The 15,610-nt window shown below is 41.5% G+C and overlaps 1 protein-coding gene across 3 annotated transcripts in view; it reads left to right on the top strand.

Moving 5' to 3' along the window:
• ADCY8 (adenylate cyclase 8) overlaps positions 1–15,610 on the top strand; it is a 214,681-nt gene that overhangs the window by 111,347 nt on the left and 87,724 nt on the right. For all 3 annotated transcript variants that reach the window (XM_072774518.1, XM_072774517.1, XM_072774516.1), the window contains exon 7: positions 5,412–5,682. In XM_072774518.1, coding sequence (XP_072630619.1) covers positions 5,412–5,682 — 271 coding nt within the window. The remainder of the gene's footprint in view (positions 1–5,411; positions 5,683–15,610) is intronic.

Here is a 15,610-nt window from a genome sequence, read left to right as displayed (position 1 = left end):
CTATATGACCTTACCCTACCTTGAAAATTCACCTCTTCAAATTTGGCTGGCAAGACCAGTGGATATTGGTACCACTGGAATCCCCAATAGTATTTGTGACTTGGGAGGGTTCACTGAGCCCTGAAACGTAGTAGTAATATTCTGCTTACACAGATGGGGCCTAGTAAGATTTTAGGTATATGTGAACCAGTAAGTTGTACCAAGTTCTTGCATGTACTCTAACAGATTCTGATGATAGATAGATAGATAGATAGATAGATAGATAGATAGATAGACCAATCAAGAGGCAGACTCCTATTCCTTTCCCCAACTCTACCTTTGGAGTCACAGAGTTCTCTGGTGTCTGCCATCATTCCTTGCTAATTATATTTAATATCAGGTAACATGGTATCATGGGAAATAAACTGTAGCAGGTATCAGAGAAACTATGATTTCGACTCGGGCCCATACTAAGCTCTGTTACTTTAGCAAATCGTAAGAAGCATGCATAGCACCTGGTATGTGATTTTAGCACAGATGTGGCTTCCGTTGCTATGTCTGCATGATCTCGGGCCAATACTTAACTTCTCTGAGCCTCACTTTCTTCACCAGAGACCGTAATACCGATATGGTACCTTGGGATTTTATGTCCTTCTTCCTTAGGGGTTTGTTCTCTCATCTGCCATATGTACACAGCCCACCTCACAGGTTCTGTCTGAGGCTATATAGGGCAGTGGGTGTGAAGCACTTTGTAAACTGTGGGATGATGTCCTCGTGCCAGTTGCCATCCTTTTAAGGGAGCTCTCACTGTCTTTAATGGTCACCACTACTTGCCATGCAGGCTTAGAACTAAGATATGCCTAATGTGTCACCACTGGGTTTTTTAAATCCTTAAATTCTTTGGGATTTTCCTACAAATAAGTACCAGCTGAATTCAAACAAACCAGACAGCTAACCCATCTATGTTTATGTCTTTAATGTGTCGCCGCAAGAAGAGTTGCCATACTCTCAGCAAATTCCCTTTGCCAACCACAGAGCACAGCTTCGGGAGGGGTGTGACATTCTGCTTTGACTTCCGGAGGCCAGTTTAGCTCATATTCTCAATCATACCAAGAAACACAAGAGTAACTGAGTTTAAATCTTAGGATGTGTTGGAACTGTGGATTTACTACTTTTCAGTTATAGAAGCTGAGGCAAGTTGCCGAATCTCTACTGGGTTCTTTTACTGTAAAGTTGGGCTGAGGAGGCTATCCACCTCAAATAAGCTGGTTTCCACTAAGAGAGTACTTGCAGAGTACTTAGTCTTCTGTACAGTATCCAGGTCTGCTGAGGCACAGGATGTGCCGGTGTGCAGAAATATAGTAAAACCAAGACAGGTCTCCAAATCCTCCGTGGTTTGAAATAGTTTGATCTTATTTGCTCTTCAAATACCTATTTTCTTTTCCTGTCAATCAAGATATATAGGAATAAACTCAGCTTACCTTTCCTTTCAGTGAGAATTAGCCCCCAGTTCAAACACATATTGAGTACCTGCCATGCAGTCACCAGTCTGCTAACTACCATCAATATGTTACATCCTTTGATCTTATGACACTCCACATAGTAAATACAGACATACCTTGGAGATCTCATGGGTTCAATTCCAGATCCCCACAATAAAGCAAACATGGCAATAAATCAAGTCAAGTGAACATTTTGTTTTTCTAGTGCATATAATTTACACTATACATATAGTTTACACTATACTGTAGTCTCCTGAGGTGCAGTACCATCATGTCTTAAAAAACAGTGTACATATCTTAGTTTAAAATATTTTGTTGCTAAAAAATGCTAACCATCATCTGAACTTTAAGCAAATCATAATTACTGATCAGAGGTCAGCATAACACATCCAACAATAATTAAAAAGATTAAAATCTTGTGAGGATTACCAAAACATGATACAGAGACCTGAAGTGAAGAGACACTGTTGGAGAAATACGCCAGTGAATTTGCTCTAAGCAGGGTTGCCCCAACCTTCAATTTGTAAGAGATGGAATATCTACAAAGTGCAATAAAGTGAAGTGTGCTGAAACCAGGTGTGCCAGTCTTAGCTTTCTTGTTTTTATAAGAAGACTGAGGCTCAAAGAAACTAAAGATGTCACATAAAAACAGCTATTAAGTGCCTCACTATGCATTGCTGTTAAATCACTAGACTAATTTATCCAACTTGCTCATGGCTGTCTTCTTATTGTGACTCTCCAAGACCTCACTATGTCCCCAGAGGTTAGCATGATGCATAGAACAGAAGAAGAGAGAGGGAGGTGTACAACTTGTTGGCTTAGTGAGTGGTTGGTACCTTGATCCTGAGGTCATGCATAATTGGATTAAAACCCTTTCTCTGGTATGGACACCAGCCACATGGCCCCAAGCCAGCAGGGATTCTCAAATTTAGGCATGCATCTGAATCACCTGAGGGCTTGTTAAGCCATACAGCACTGGGCCCCACCCTCAGAGTTTCTGATCCATATGTCTGGAGAAGATCTAAGAATAGGCCTTCCTAACAAGGGCCCAGGTGGTATTGATGCTGCTGGCCTTGGTCCCACACTTTGAGAACCATTGTTCCTGAGCTTTTTGTTCAATGAGATAATGCATGTAAAATCCCTTGTCCTGTGCTCAGGAAATTTCACTGTGGTCATGGTTGTAATGATAACCATATGATACATCTATAAGGTCTTGAAAAGTCTCTGAAAATGGAAGTCCCTGTCTCAGTCCTGCACTGCCATCTGCCACTGATACGGCTTTAGGCCAGTTACTTACTCATGGTCTGGGCCAATTTCACCATCTGCAAAAAGAGGGGAAGAAATGCCTGTGCCTGAAAGTTGTTGGGAAGAATGAAAATTATACAAGATGATCCACTGAGCCAAGCATATAGTAATACCTTCGGCCACAAAATGACTTTTATCCAAAATAAGTGTTACCCAATTGTTACATCTTATTTACTCTCATGACTCTTATTATTATATCCTGGCATTTGAAATTACCAGAAGATGTTGACCCGACATTCAATATATGAGAATATTGTCTGAGAACAGATTCATTTCTTTGGGGGAGAAAATGTAATTACCACACTGTCATCTGCAAAAGCTTCACTCTCAAGCTCAAGGCACTAGCAAGGATGAAAATGAACATCTGAAGCCCAGTTCCTATCAAAACATTTAAGTGTGTATTGATTAGAACTTCAGCAGAAAAATCAGTAATAAATAAAAGTGAGGATGTCTTCCACTGTGGAAAACATAATATTGATTTAGTATATGCAAATATTAGTCTCCTGGAGTACTGATAGCAGAATAATAAAATGTAGAATCCAGATAAAATATCAAATGAGGTTGGTATTTAACTTAATTATTTTAAGAGAAAATCAACCACCAGTCTTAACAAAACCCTCCCAGGAGTTTCATTTTGCCTGGGAGAAAAAGACAGCTTGGTAGCACCTGCCTCTGACCTTGATCCTAGAAAGAAGACTTGGAGCATCCATTTCATAGAAGGTCAATGACTTTTCTATTTGACTGAGTTCCCACGTGGTAATAAAATTCATCATGAGAATAATTTGCACTTAGAAGACATTTCTCCGGAAAGTTCAAAACATGTGTCCCATGCTTTCTTGCCTTGCCTTTGAAATCAATGACTATGTATGATGACACTTACTTGGAAAACATGGTGAATGTATCTGAAGTGATCAGAAATGCCTTTTTTTTTTTTTTTTTAGTTTTGTTTCCTTATATGTCCTCTGCAGTAGGTTATTCTCTGGAAGCAAGGAGCATAACAGGATGAGTAAAAAGGGGGAATGGGGAAGTAGAGCTAGTACTCAAAGTATGATGCATTTGGAAATACTCTTTTTTAAAAATGTTATTGTTTCCTTGGATATACATTCTCTAAGATCGCAAAAGCCAAGCAAAATACTGATCATCTACCTTATTCATCCATCTATTCATTCAGAGAAGCAGTAAAGTCAGCCTAAGGGAAATGACTTTTGAGCTGAATTGGGGAATAGGAAATAGTCATGTAGAAAACATGGGATGAGCATTCTAGGCAGAGAGAATGGCTTGTTCTGAATTTGGTAGGCATGACATTGCATCTTGAATTTAAAGAAATGCCAATTACTTGATTAGTTGGAGAAAGCATAGGGTATAGGAGGGGAACAATGTCAGAAAATGAGCCCTGCAGTGATACAGCCCAGAGAATTGGGGCTTATAAGCCTTCTTTAGAGCTTAGTTGTATCCTGTAAGCCTTGAGAAAGTATGGAATAAACAACAGTACTATGATCACAGAGGCATTTTTGAGAATACTCTTAATAATTTAAGCATGTGCTTTTATAGTATGTACAGTGACCCCAAGAGATGGGTACTTTTATTTTCCCATATTTATGGTAAAAACACAGACTTGGTAGAAAATTTAAGTAGCTTGCTCAAGATCTCCCAGCTAGCAAGTGGTAAAGCTAGGGTTTTAGTCCAGGCAATCTGGCCAAATAGCCCATGCTCATAATCACCATACTAATCTACCCAGACCACCACACAGCACAAATAAGTAGTCTGAGTTAGACAGTTAGAAGGACAGAAAAACTCTTCCCTGAAGGATTTACCATGTGAAGTTCCCACAAGTCAAGTCTGATCCTTAAGGATCATTAAGTCTTGATGTCATCTGTTGTTTTGCTGTAACAAAATAACAACTTGGATCATGAGATGTGAGACGGTGATGATGCAGTAATGAGTCACTTACCTTGTGAGTGAGCCTAGCCAGACATCTGCCCACCTGTGTTCACAGATTTGCTCCCTGCTCCTTGCCATATACACCTTATAGAGTAAATTGCATCTTGAAGAGTTTTTCTATAAGACCCTCTATGCAGCCCCGTGAACTTATAAGACCTGCCTTTGTTCCTAAGATTATAGACAAGTTGAAGATTCTAGGCACAAATACATGAAAATTAAAATGGTAAGAAAAGTCCCAGGACACTAAGAGAACTGCTGTTGTTGAATGGTGATTTGAGCAGTGATTGCTCTTGGGTTCAGAAACATGTATGTAGGTTGTTTTCTCAATACAGTCAACAACACCAAAAAATCACTGATTCTTGAATGTGCTGGGATCAGGCTAATGACAGTCATAAGAAAAGCCAAAACAAGTGCTTAGGTATAACTCAGTAGGGCTGTATTTTATTGGAGGCTGCAGTGCCCCTTGAGGTAAAGTCAGCAATACGCTGCTCATTGATTTGTGCTTGTACTCCTGTTTTCTTTTATTCTTTCTGCTTTTTCAGGGGAGTGCATATCGTCCTTGAGAGCATGTCTTCTCAGTACCTATGGGTAGCCCTGATGTTGGCTTTGCACAGGACAACCAACAGCGATGGCCTTTGAAGGCCACCCCAGGAGTGTATAATGACCTATGCTTTGTGCACACAGGAGGATTCACATTTCCAAAGCCACGCTGGACTGCCTCAACGGTGACTATAATGTGGAAGAGGGTCATGGGAAAGAAAGAAACGAATTCTTGAGGAAGCATAATATAGAGACCTATTTGATTAAGCAGCCTGAGGAGAGTCTGCTGTCGTTGCCCGAAGACATTGTCAAGGAGTCGGTGAGCTCCTCAGACAGGAGAAACAGTGGGGCGACGTTCACAGAAGGATCCTGGAGCCCCGAACTGCCCTTTGATAACATAGTGGGGAAACAGAATGTAAGTCCTGGCTTCCTTCTTCTGGTTAGCCATGAATGCATGCTCAAATGCAACCCCAACCCAAACGCATTCAGAGAAAACCAATTCATCTTTAACCTTTCTGGGCTGAGTACCATAATTGCAAATGATTAAACATCTCTCCTCAGGACAGACTTAAGTTATGTATGCAATTTCAGGAAATGCCAGACATATCAGAGGGTTCCCAATGCGCTCTCTCTCTCTCTCTCTGTCTTTGACCTAGCTGAAAATAAATGTCATGTGAAGGTGGATTATAATTCCCAACCCCACCCTCAACTCCCTGCAAAATTACTCATGCTGGGAAAATTGATGTGATTAACCTAACAACAAAAGTCCATGGATCAAGTCCATGAGAATGCCATTCCTTAGGTAGCTAGGATGCCAGGAGTTCTGAGTTGCCCTCTGAAATTTAAAATCAAAAGGGTACCATTGATCCAGGAATATAAAAGCAGTATCAAGTGATGCCAAGGGTAAGCATGAGAACTTCAAGAGTAACCGGCAATTTCAAAGCCACCCACGTAGTTCTATTCCTATTTAGTGTGGATTTGCATCTTAAATAAGGGATAGGGCTACAGAGAGTCAATACATAGGGGTAAATCACCAATAATTATTGTAAAATTATTTTGTACAAAATGATTTTGTACAAATTATTGTAAAAACTATTTTTTTCCAACTACCAGAATCACACTAAATCCAATGAGTTGCTCAGACTACAAGCTGTACTGGAGAAATAAGGTTGATGAGGGAGAGAATCAGAGGGATTCAGAGATGCTCCTATCCCCACTGTGCTTGTCCAGAGCCTGGGCAAAATCACCTGCTCTCCTTGGAGTTTACTTTTAATCATTTAGGCCAAGTACAGATAGTCAAATTCATGTAAGTTCATGGTGTAGCTCCACCATACTTTTTAAAAGAAACAAACAAAAGCCAACATATAAGACTTGGAAACAATTTCTGACAGGCTCCTGAGGCAAGTAAAAGCTGAAAGCACTGTGAAAAGTGTCAACAGCTTTATGAGGATGTAAACGAGTTCATTGTTCTAATCCATGGACCTAAAATTTTCTTGTTAACTGGTAGATAAGAAAAATTTATCAGGCATTTAAAATGGAGAAGGTTAAAATGTTCAAAGTCTTCCCTCCTCCTTCTGCCTTTGAAAAATGGATGGGGCACCTGAGGCCAGGTTAACCGGTTTCTTTCTAGTTCTGTGTGAAGAAGCTACAGAACATGGATCAGATTCCACTGGGGAAGGATGTAGGTCCAGTGAAGCCCGCATGCCTTGTCAGAGTCTACCTTTAGGTCTTCACTTTTCTTTTGTGAGTGTTTAATTCCACCTTTCCAAATTATATGTCTACACAAGTCATCACTGATTTCAGCACCTACTGCTTTCCATCCTTGGATTGGTATGCATGGTACAGTTTGCTGTTATACACAATAATGGTCTTGTACACTTGTTGCAATGGGTGGATGGCCATCCGACTGTCCTCCCTACTCCCTCTGCCTGTTGTTAGCTGGAGCCTGAATGTCGATTATTAAGAGGAAGGAGATACGTGCCTCAACCTGGATACCTCAGTAACTGCATAAAATTCTCTCTTGGTTTTATTGTTTTTGTTTTTGATCATTCCAATGGAAAAATTTCCTATTTAAGCCAACTGTAGAAATTGGGATAATTCCTAATTGCTCTAATCTCTGATCTACCTAACCTTGCCACTAATAGTTGAGAACCAAGAAGAGAGAGATGGAGATGCTTGGTTTTATGTCACGATTCATCCATCTGGTAAAATTATAGAGGAATAGTTGAAATACTCTCTTTGCTGATTTCCTGAAGATATTTGCTGGTGTTATGAAATAGCTGTGATGACATGTCATTATCAGTCAATGATTATTAATCTTGGTCTTTAACCATACCATGTATTTCTTGTGATGCCTGAGTTTTGCCTGGATATAACCCATCTGTGCCATGTTCAGCATGAATAATCTCAATTCATTTTGATGCCTTCAGACCTAAAAGCCAGTGAATGGGTATTGATATTCATAAATAACCAAGTGGAAATGACTGAATTGATTGAAATGCTCACAAGCTCTCAGAGTTTGTACTTAGGCTTAGCTCTAGAAGTCAGTGAGCTGTGTTTGGAACTCAGAAACATGACATGCACCTGGTAGAGATCAGGAATGGTCTGGCTGAGCCTGCGCTCTGCCAAATATCCAGTCAGTTCCATAGAAAGTCCAGACCATCTGAGTGTTTGCATAGCACAGATAAAACATACTAATGCATCACTGGGGCTTTTCCAGCTAAATTGGCCAGATGTTTTGGCTTCTATTAATTCATAATGTGTGCTCAGAAATATTGTTAATGACATCAGTATGCTGAGCCATAATCTGTGCTCTGTAGACAGCAGATGTTCAGATAGTTACATTCTCATGCATTCATTCATTCAATAGATTAATTGAGCCTCTATTATATGCCAACTACTGCTAGTAATAAAAGAGAATGAGAGGCAGAGGAAAGAAATACTTTAGAGGTAAAGTCAGCCAGTAGCTTACATGCATTGTGAAGACAGGAATTACATAGTTCACTTACCCACTGTTTAGCCGGCAGTTAGAACACTACCTGGTAAATAGAAGGGCTTGATTACAGTTTGTTGAATGAATGAATGAATGAATGAATGAATGAAATGATAGTGACAGGTGGCAAGGGAGAGGAACCAGTTGAGTTTGATGTCCAGGTTTCTTTCCTGAGTGACGGGGTCAATGGCCCAACTGCCCTCTGAAATAAGCACTCCTGGAATAGAAGGACACTGGAGAGAAACACAAGGTATTCAGTTCAGGACATGATGAGCTTGAGGTGCCTGGGATGGATCAAGAACAGATTTTCAGAAGGCTATTGGACACATACTTCTGAAGCTCTGGCATGAAAGAGCACTGCAAGAGAGGTGAATCTGGCAGTCATCAGGATTTGCATGCTCACTGAAAGCACAGAACACTAGGGAATATGGCATAGCGCGGATACTGGGAGGCACCAGGCAGGAGGTGAAAGAGAGAAAGGATCCCATGACAGACAGGCAGGAAGCAGTCAAAATGATCGAGAGAGAATAAGGGAAAGCGATGACATGGAAGCCTGGAGAACAGAGCATTCTGAGAAGGAAGGGGTGATCAACAATGTCAACTATAACTAAGAGGCCCAGTAAGGTGAAGACTAAAATCTACCAGTTGGAATTAGATTGAAATACATCACTGGCAGGAGGCAGATTTGTTGAGGTGATGAAGTTGGAAGCCAGATTGTCACAGCTGATAACAGAGAGCTCTGGATCTCTGAGAAGAACCAGAATGCAACCCCTCTCCCCTTCCTGATGACCATTTCAGGAGTCTATCAGTCTTTCAAAAGAGTAAGAGGAGTCACTAAGAATTCTGACTCCTTGTGTGAATCTTCTAGTCCCTGTCTATACCTGAAGATATTATCTTGGTTCTGATGTCATCTCCCTTTCTTCCCCTCTATCTGTACCCATGTGGGTTAAAATTACTGGTTCAACCCTCTGAGCTCTGGTATCCAGGTTGTACTTGGACACGCTGAACACTTATGCTTTGCATCCCTAACTCTTGACATGGGTGGGTGTTCTGCTCATTGATTTGATGTCTTGGCTTCCTGAAGCCAGGCTTGGTTACCAGTGAGGCTCCCTGTGTTCTGAGCTTCTGGGTGGAATGAAAGTAAGAAAACTAGAAGGCAGGAAGTTTAAATCACAAGTGGACTATTGAAAGTAAATATTATAATAGCATAAGTAGGTCATTGAGGTAGACCAAAGATGAAAATTTTGACATTTAGGGGAGGATGTCCAGAAACTTCAAGGTGAGATTATTGGATGAGTCATCAACAGGGTCATTGAATCTCTCAGAATAAAGACAAAACTTGGGATGTTAAGTTAAGACTTAAGAAAATGGTCCTTATGTAAAAGATCACATTTCCCTGCTGGTTGCATGCTGTATCTAAAAATCTGTTTGTGGGCTTGAGCTTTTATTCAATTAGATATTTAACAGGCACTCAGTATTCTAGATCCTGAGGATCTAGTAGTGAGGAGACAAACTTGGTCCCTATATTCTAGGAGTTTGCCTTTTAAGGGAATGGAGAATGCAGACAACCAAGTAAAACATGTAAGTGCTACAAAAGAAGTAGAGATAGATGAATAGCAGGTTGATAGAATACTGTAGAAGGATTATAGAGTCCTCTGAAGAGTCTATTTGAGTGTTGAAAGGACCATGGATGCAAATAACCAGAAAAAGAGCCTTGCAGAGAGAGGACCTGCTAGTGCAAAGGCCCTGGAGTAGGAAAAGGCCCTGGTGTGTTAGAAAAGGAGCAAAAAGGCCCTGTGGCTAGAACATCATAAGCAGAGAAGAAAGGGATATGAAATGAAGTTCAAGGAGATGGGAACTCAGTCATGCAAGCTTGCCAGTTTTAGATTTTATTCTAAGGGAAATGATAGAAAGGTTTTAAGAAGGACAGTGACACGATCACATTTTGATTTTTAAGAGATCACTTTGGCTACCTTGTGGGGAATGGATTCTAGGGGCAACAATGGACTTACCATCAGACGGACTGCATTGTAGACTTAATGATTCAAGAGGTTGCCAAAGAGTGAAGCTTTCCTGTCGCTGTAAAAAGTATGGTGTGAGGTCATTAGTCATTTTTACTTGTTTTTTTAATGACAAATGATAGGCCAGGGGAGGTGCAGCTACTCTTTCAGAAGCCAGCCCCCTGTCAGAGCCAAGAGTCTGTCCTCAGATACTGTGCAATCCTCAGCACTGTCCCGTCCATCCCTTTCACATTCACCGTGGCATCCCAACACAGACATTTTGCTGTTGTTACTCCTCCAGGCTTTTTAGAAGAATCATCTGGAGAAAAGTATACATTTGCTACTTCATTGTCTATAGTAGTCATTTCTACACCGCAGACTGACTTGGGTCATCATTATTACCATGAAAATAATGTGGGCCCTGTGAAGACTGAAAACGTAGGTAAAATTTCTGTATTCCACACAACAAAACAAAATGCGAATGCACTTCATTGCTGGGGGTAGAGCTTACTATCCACGGCATCGCTAAGGCTAACAGGGGTCAAGAGTCTGGGGTCGGGCACCATGTTGGGAGTGTTGTTCCTCTCTTTTCCATTTAATTTGCGTACACCAACCTTACAGGGTAAGTGTGACGTGCCTGGTTTACAAATGAGAAAATTGTGATTCATAGACATTCATTAATTCCCTGAAGGACGTGTATCCAGTAAATAGCAGGGCTGCAATTAAACCCAGTTATGTCTGACTCCAAAAGCCACATACTGTTGTCCATCAAGCCACACTGCTTCCCCTTTAGATGCTGTATTTCTACCTTCTACTTTGTTTCCAGGTCAATCAGTCTCAAAGGGTATGTGTGTGTCTGTGTGTTTGTGTGCACCCTCTAAAGATGGGTCACCACTGATATTTAGGAATTTTCTGTGAAAGCTCCAGGAAATGACCTGATTTTCCTTGAGCTTGTCCTGGCATACTAGGTGGCGTATCACCCCATGAATGTCCTGATGTGATAGCCGTTTGCATGGCAAAGGCTAAGCTGGGCAGTCTGTCCTGTGTACCTAGCAATAAAACAACACCCCACCATTTGATGTAGTCCCCACTCGCATTGGAGAATTTTGAGCCCAGGAGACTAGATGTGGAGGGAGTGGGCTCATATTGGGTTATTATGTCATCCTCAATCCCAGATGCGACTATTCTTAGACCCTGCTCTCTGTGTCCAGAGGGAGAAAAGAAAGGAATTCTCATGTGGTTGCCCTGTTGATCAAAACCCTCAAGTTGACCTGAGGCTGAGGGTCCCAGGCTCCTTGTATTAAACTAGTTAGTCCTGTCAGTTGTGAGTCTCGTGATCTAGGGGCAGATCTCTGCAGGACCCAAAATTTGCCCAAATGGGAGTGGGAAGGGAAAACTCCAGAGAACTAAGTTAGAGCCCTGCTCTCTCCACTTACTACCTTCAGGCCTTGGGCAGCCACTTCTCTCCTCTGAGACCCAGTGTTCTCATCTGCACCAGGGCAGGTCTGCCTGGAGGATCCCTTCACTTCCTTTCAGTACTGACGTTGGCCCATTCCATTTCTCAGCCCCAGGTGCAGGCCAGGGGGTCTGTGGCTGTACTGGTGAGTACAGTTTACTGTACCTACACTTCAGAATCCCACCCTCCCAAGCCCAGGAAACACATAATTCACCAGGAAGCAATGGGGACATCCACTGGTTACAGCTATCCTAGTGGAGGATGGCAGTTTAGCATAATTATTATCCACTGAACTGTCTTGAGGAATCAATATCAAATTTAGCAACAAGATAAAGCAAATAAATAAAAAGGTGTTTGGGGTCAAATTTTACCTAACTTGAGAAGAAACCTACCCCGTGTCTCAGGATTCTGGATAGTTGAATTTTGACTATATGAGGTAAACACCCAAACATCATTACAAACATTGTTACGCTTTGCCTTCCTTCAGCGTCCTGCTTTCAACATGATCATTATGTTCTGTTGAGTCATATTGATCACAGGGGTTTGGTTTCTTAACTTGGGTTTCTGCCCCTAAAGGGCAGGAAGCAAAGTGGCAGGTGCCTTTTTTGTGCAAACCAATGTCCACAAGAAGAACTCTCTAAATCCAAGCTTATTTTACCTCTGTCATCCACCTGATGATAGCAAGTAAGTCACTCCCTACCAAGATGTTCATTTGTTCATTCATTCATTCATTCATTCATTCATTATCCAGCTGCTCATTGACTAAAGGCCACTTGTCCAGTGCTGTGCTGGGGGCTGAGGAGAGAAATGAGAAAAGAGATCCAAGCTGGCAGAGACCTCATTGTCCCTGAGAATCACCACCAGGTCAAAAGCTCAGTGTGAGCTTGCTATCATTATAACAGGACAGCATTGGCAAAGGGCAGAAAATTGAAGTAGGGTAATTGGGGAAGACCCTCCCAAGGAAGTGGCTATGACACTGAAATCCACACACAAGTAGGAGAAAGGTCAAGGGTGAAAGAGCAAGAACCCAGGAGGAGAGGATGGCAAGACCACTGTCTTGGCGTGGGTTTCTGCTACTCAAGAAGAAGCACCTGCTTCTTCCACACACCCCTCACCCACTGAGAACTCCAATCTAAAATCCCTACTCCTAAAGACGCCTGCAACATTGAGTATTGCTTTTAAAGAGAAAGAAGGTGTGTTCTCAGACCTTGCTGCTTTTGTGATAAGCTGCCGAATGTCTAATTGTCCAGATCCAATCTTGTAGGCAGGAAATCACAAGTGAGTTTTTCTCCATCAGTAACTTATTTTTAAACATTTTAACATCAGATTAAGCCTTGATGTTCACTGGATGGGACATCTGCAGGCTTTGGGGGGGTAGAGAACATGGAGGACTTTGTACATTTCCCTGCAGTGCATCTGCCCTCTTCCCGTAACATGACTTTTTCTGACAACAAATCTCCCCAGGCTCTCCTTAGCCCTGACTCAGAAGATAGCCTCTGAGTTCAGCTGGGGAGAGTCATTAGAGGGGTCTGGTTTTTCACTCTCTTCAGACAGGCAAGTGGATTTGAAGCCTTCAGGGAGCATTGAGTGGATTAAGTAGGCAATTTGATCTATTAACTTTGACTAATCATTCTTCTTTTCTGTGAAGTTCCAGGGCTAGATTAAGGTGGGAGAGAGAAAGGTAGAAGTGAGCTTGTGGCTCATGTGGCATTGCCAGCTTGCAAATGTGCCATAGTTGGCAAGGGTACAGCACACAGCCTGTGCTTCCCGGATGGCCAATAACTGGCTAAAACCTTTCTAAACAAACTGGCTGGACTCAACTTTCGCCAGGGAATGACTCGTTGTTTGGGGAGTCACAAAACTGTGGCCTGAGGAACTAGAACCAATGAATGCAGATTTAATCTTTAATTTTAAAGATTTATTTATTCAAAGAGAGAGTGAGCACAATTAGGGAGAGGGACGGAGGAAGAGGGAGAGAAATCTTCAAGCCCCAAAGTGAAGCTTGATCCCAGGACCCTGAGATCATGATCTGAGCCAAAATCAGGAGTCAGCCACTTAGCCGACTGAGCCACCCAGGTGCCCCTAATATATGATATTTTACATATGTGAAGATAGGTAGCAAGAGAAAGAACAAAAATCTGAATTTTTCCCCCCTGACTCCTTTATTTCCTTGAACTGTTCTAAGTTGTATTAACCTTGGTGCTAATTTAGCCAATGACTAGGTTAAGACTCTTCATGTAAAATTTCTTCATTGAGCTACATCAGATTTCTTTTGTCTTCTCCCCACTGAAGATACTTTTTTCTTGTTCTGACCCAGTGCAAGTCATATGTGTGAAGGTTTTTCTTCCCACACAAAATGGCACTTGATATGAATGAGTTTGTGTTCCTACTTTTTAAAGCAGTTGGGTACATGTGACATAACTCACCATTGCTGATGCTCTGTACGGGGAAACCAGGGTTACCACTCTCAGGTGGTTCCACTCCCACCCAGAGCAGACACTTGACATTTCTTGTGGCCTCAGCCACCTCATCTTGGCTATTCATGCACATACTTATTTTTACTTCACTTAGGGTCAAAAAGGTATCGCCCTGGAGCTTCCTGGGGCATTAATGCAACTTTTTGAAAGGTTTTCTCACATCTCAAGGTCCCAAACTACTGTCATGAATTCCACATTAGGAACCTCTAGGTTCCATTGTCATTTTTCCTATTCTATGACATTTTTAGTTCCCAAAAGGATCTCCCACCATGACAAGTAAGGGCTTCTCATACATCATATGTGGTAGCACCCACTCAGGACTCCGTATCTCAGTATGATAAACTCAAAAACAAATGCTGGTGATAACAACAGCCCAGAAAAGCTAAATTAGTGAGATAATCCAGTAGAAAAGTCTATGGTAGAGAAGTTAAGAAGTAGAAGACACAAAGTCCTAAAGACGTAACATGACCTGAGGAACTTCTTTTCCTTGCTCTGTCCTGCCATACCTGCTGAGAAGTAAGAAAGGCTGGGTTCTTGAAGATCAGTCATTTGTAGCTCCAAAGGAAGCAAATTACATCAATAGCAAACAAAAAAAATGATGTTTTTAGTAAAAAACATCAATAACTAGATTTAAGAAAAGAAAAAAAACTAGATTTAAGTAACAAATTGTAGAATAGGAGCCTGAAAAACACCTCAGATGGACAGACTTTTTAAAACACCAAACATGAGTCATTTATCAGCAACTCACACAATACTTATTTCCTACTCTTAAGAAAAAGTTACTTCAAGACTTTGCAAAAGAGAAATGTTTAGGTAATACTCATATTTCAGTTCTCTCCAAATTTCTAAGAACGCATACATGCACATGCACACACACACTCTACCCACAAGCATGGGCTGCCCTCCTCCTTTCATGTTTTCCCCTGTGGCATTGACAGTTCTGAAAAATCTACATCTTGGAGGTTCACAAAACAACAACAACAACAAAAAGCCAGTAACTTAGGTCCTGATATGTTTGTTGATTCCTTTCCTGAGCTTTAAGTACCTATTTTGGTAACCTCAAAGGTCATTTGGTCAGTGGGTAGTGGTTACCTCTCCAACCACAGCCTCTATGACATTTTGGTCCAGTTATTACAGCGCTACAGATATTTTGATCCACACCTGCCCTGTGACCCTATAAACAAACACATTAGTGTCAGAGTCTCCCCAACTCGAGTCATGTCCTGAGCAGGAACCCTGCCTCTTTCCTGGGCTTACCCCATCCCATCCCTCTCACTCATTCAAACCTGACCCTGAGATGAGGGCTGGGGTTTGCGTATGTATTCTACACATTATGCTGTGTGTGATATTTTAAAAGCTAAAACTTTGATTGGCAACTTGCCTCAAGTCACATGGCTTCAAAGTGGCCATATCTGAAT

The sequence above is a fragment of the Canis lupus genome, chromosome 14 (assembly GCF_048164855.1).
Source record: "Canis lupus baileyi chromosome 14, mCanLup2.hap1, whole genome shotgun sequence".
In the NCBI taxonomy this organism is placed as follows: domain Eukaryota; kingdom Metazoa; phylum Chordata; class Mammalia; order Carnivora; family Canidae; genus Canis; species Canis lupus.
The sequence above is the reverse complement of the archived record's forward strand: the minus strand, read 5'-3'. Positions and strand labels throughout refer to the sequence as shown.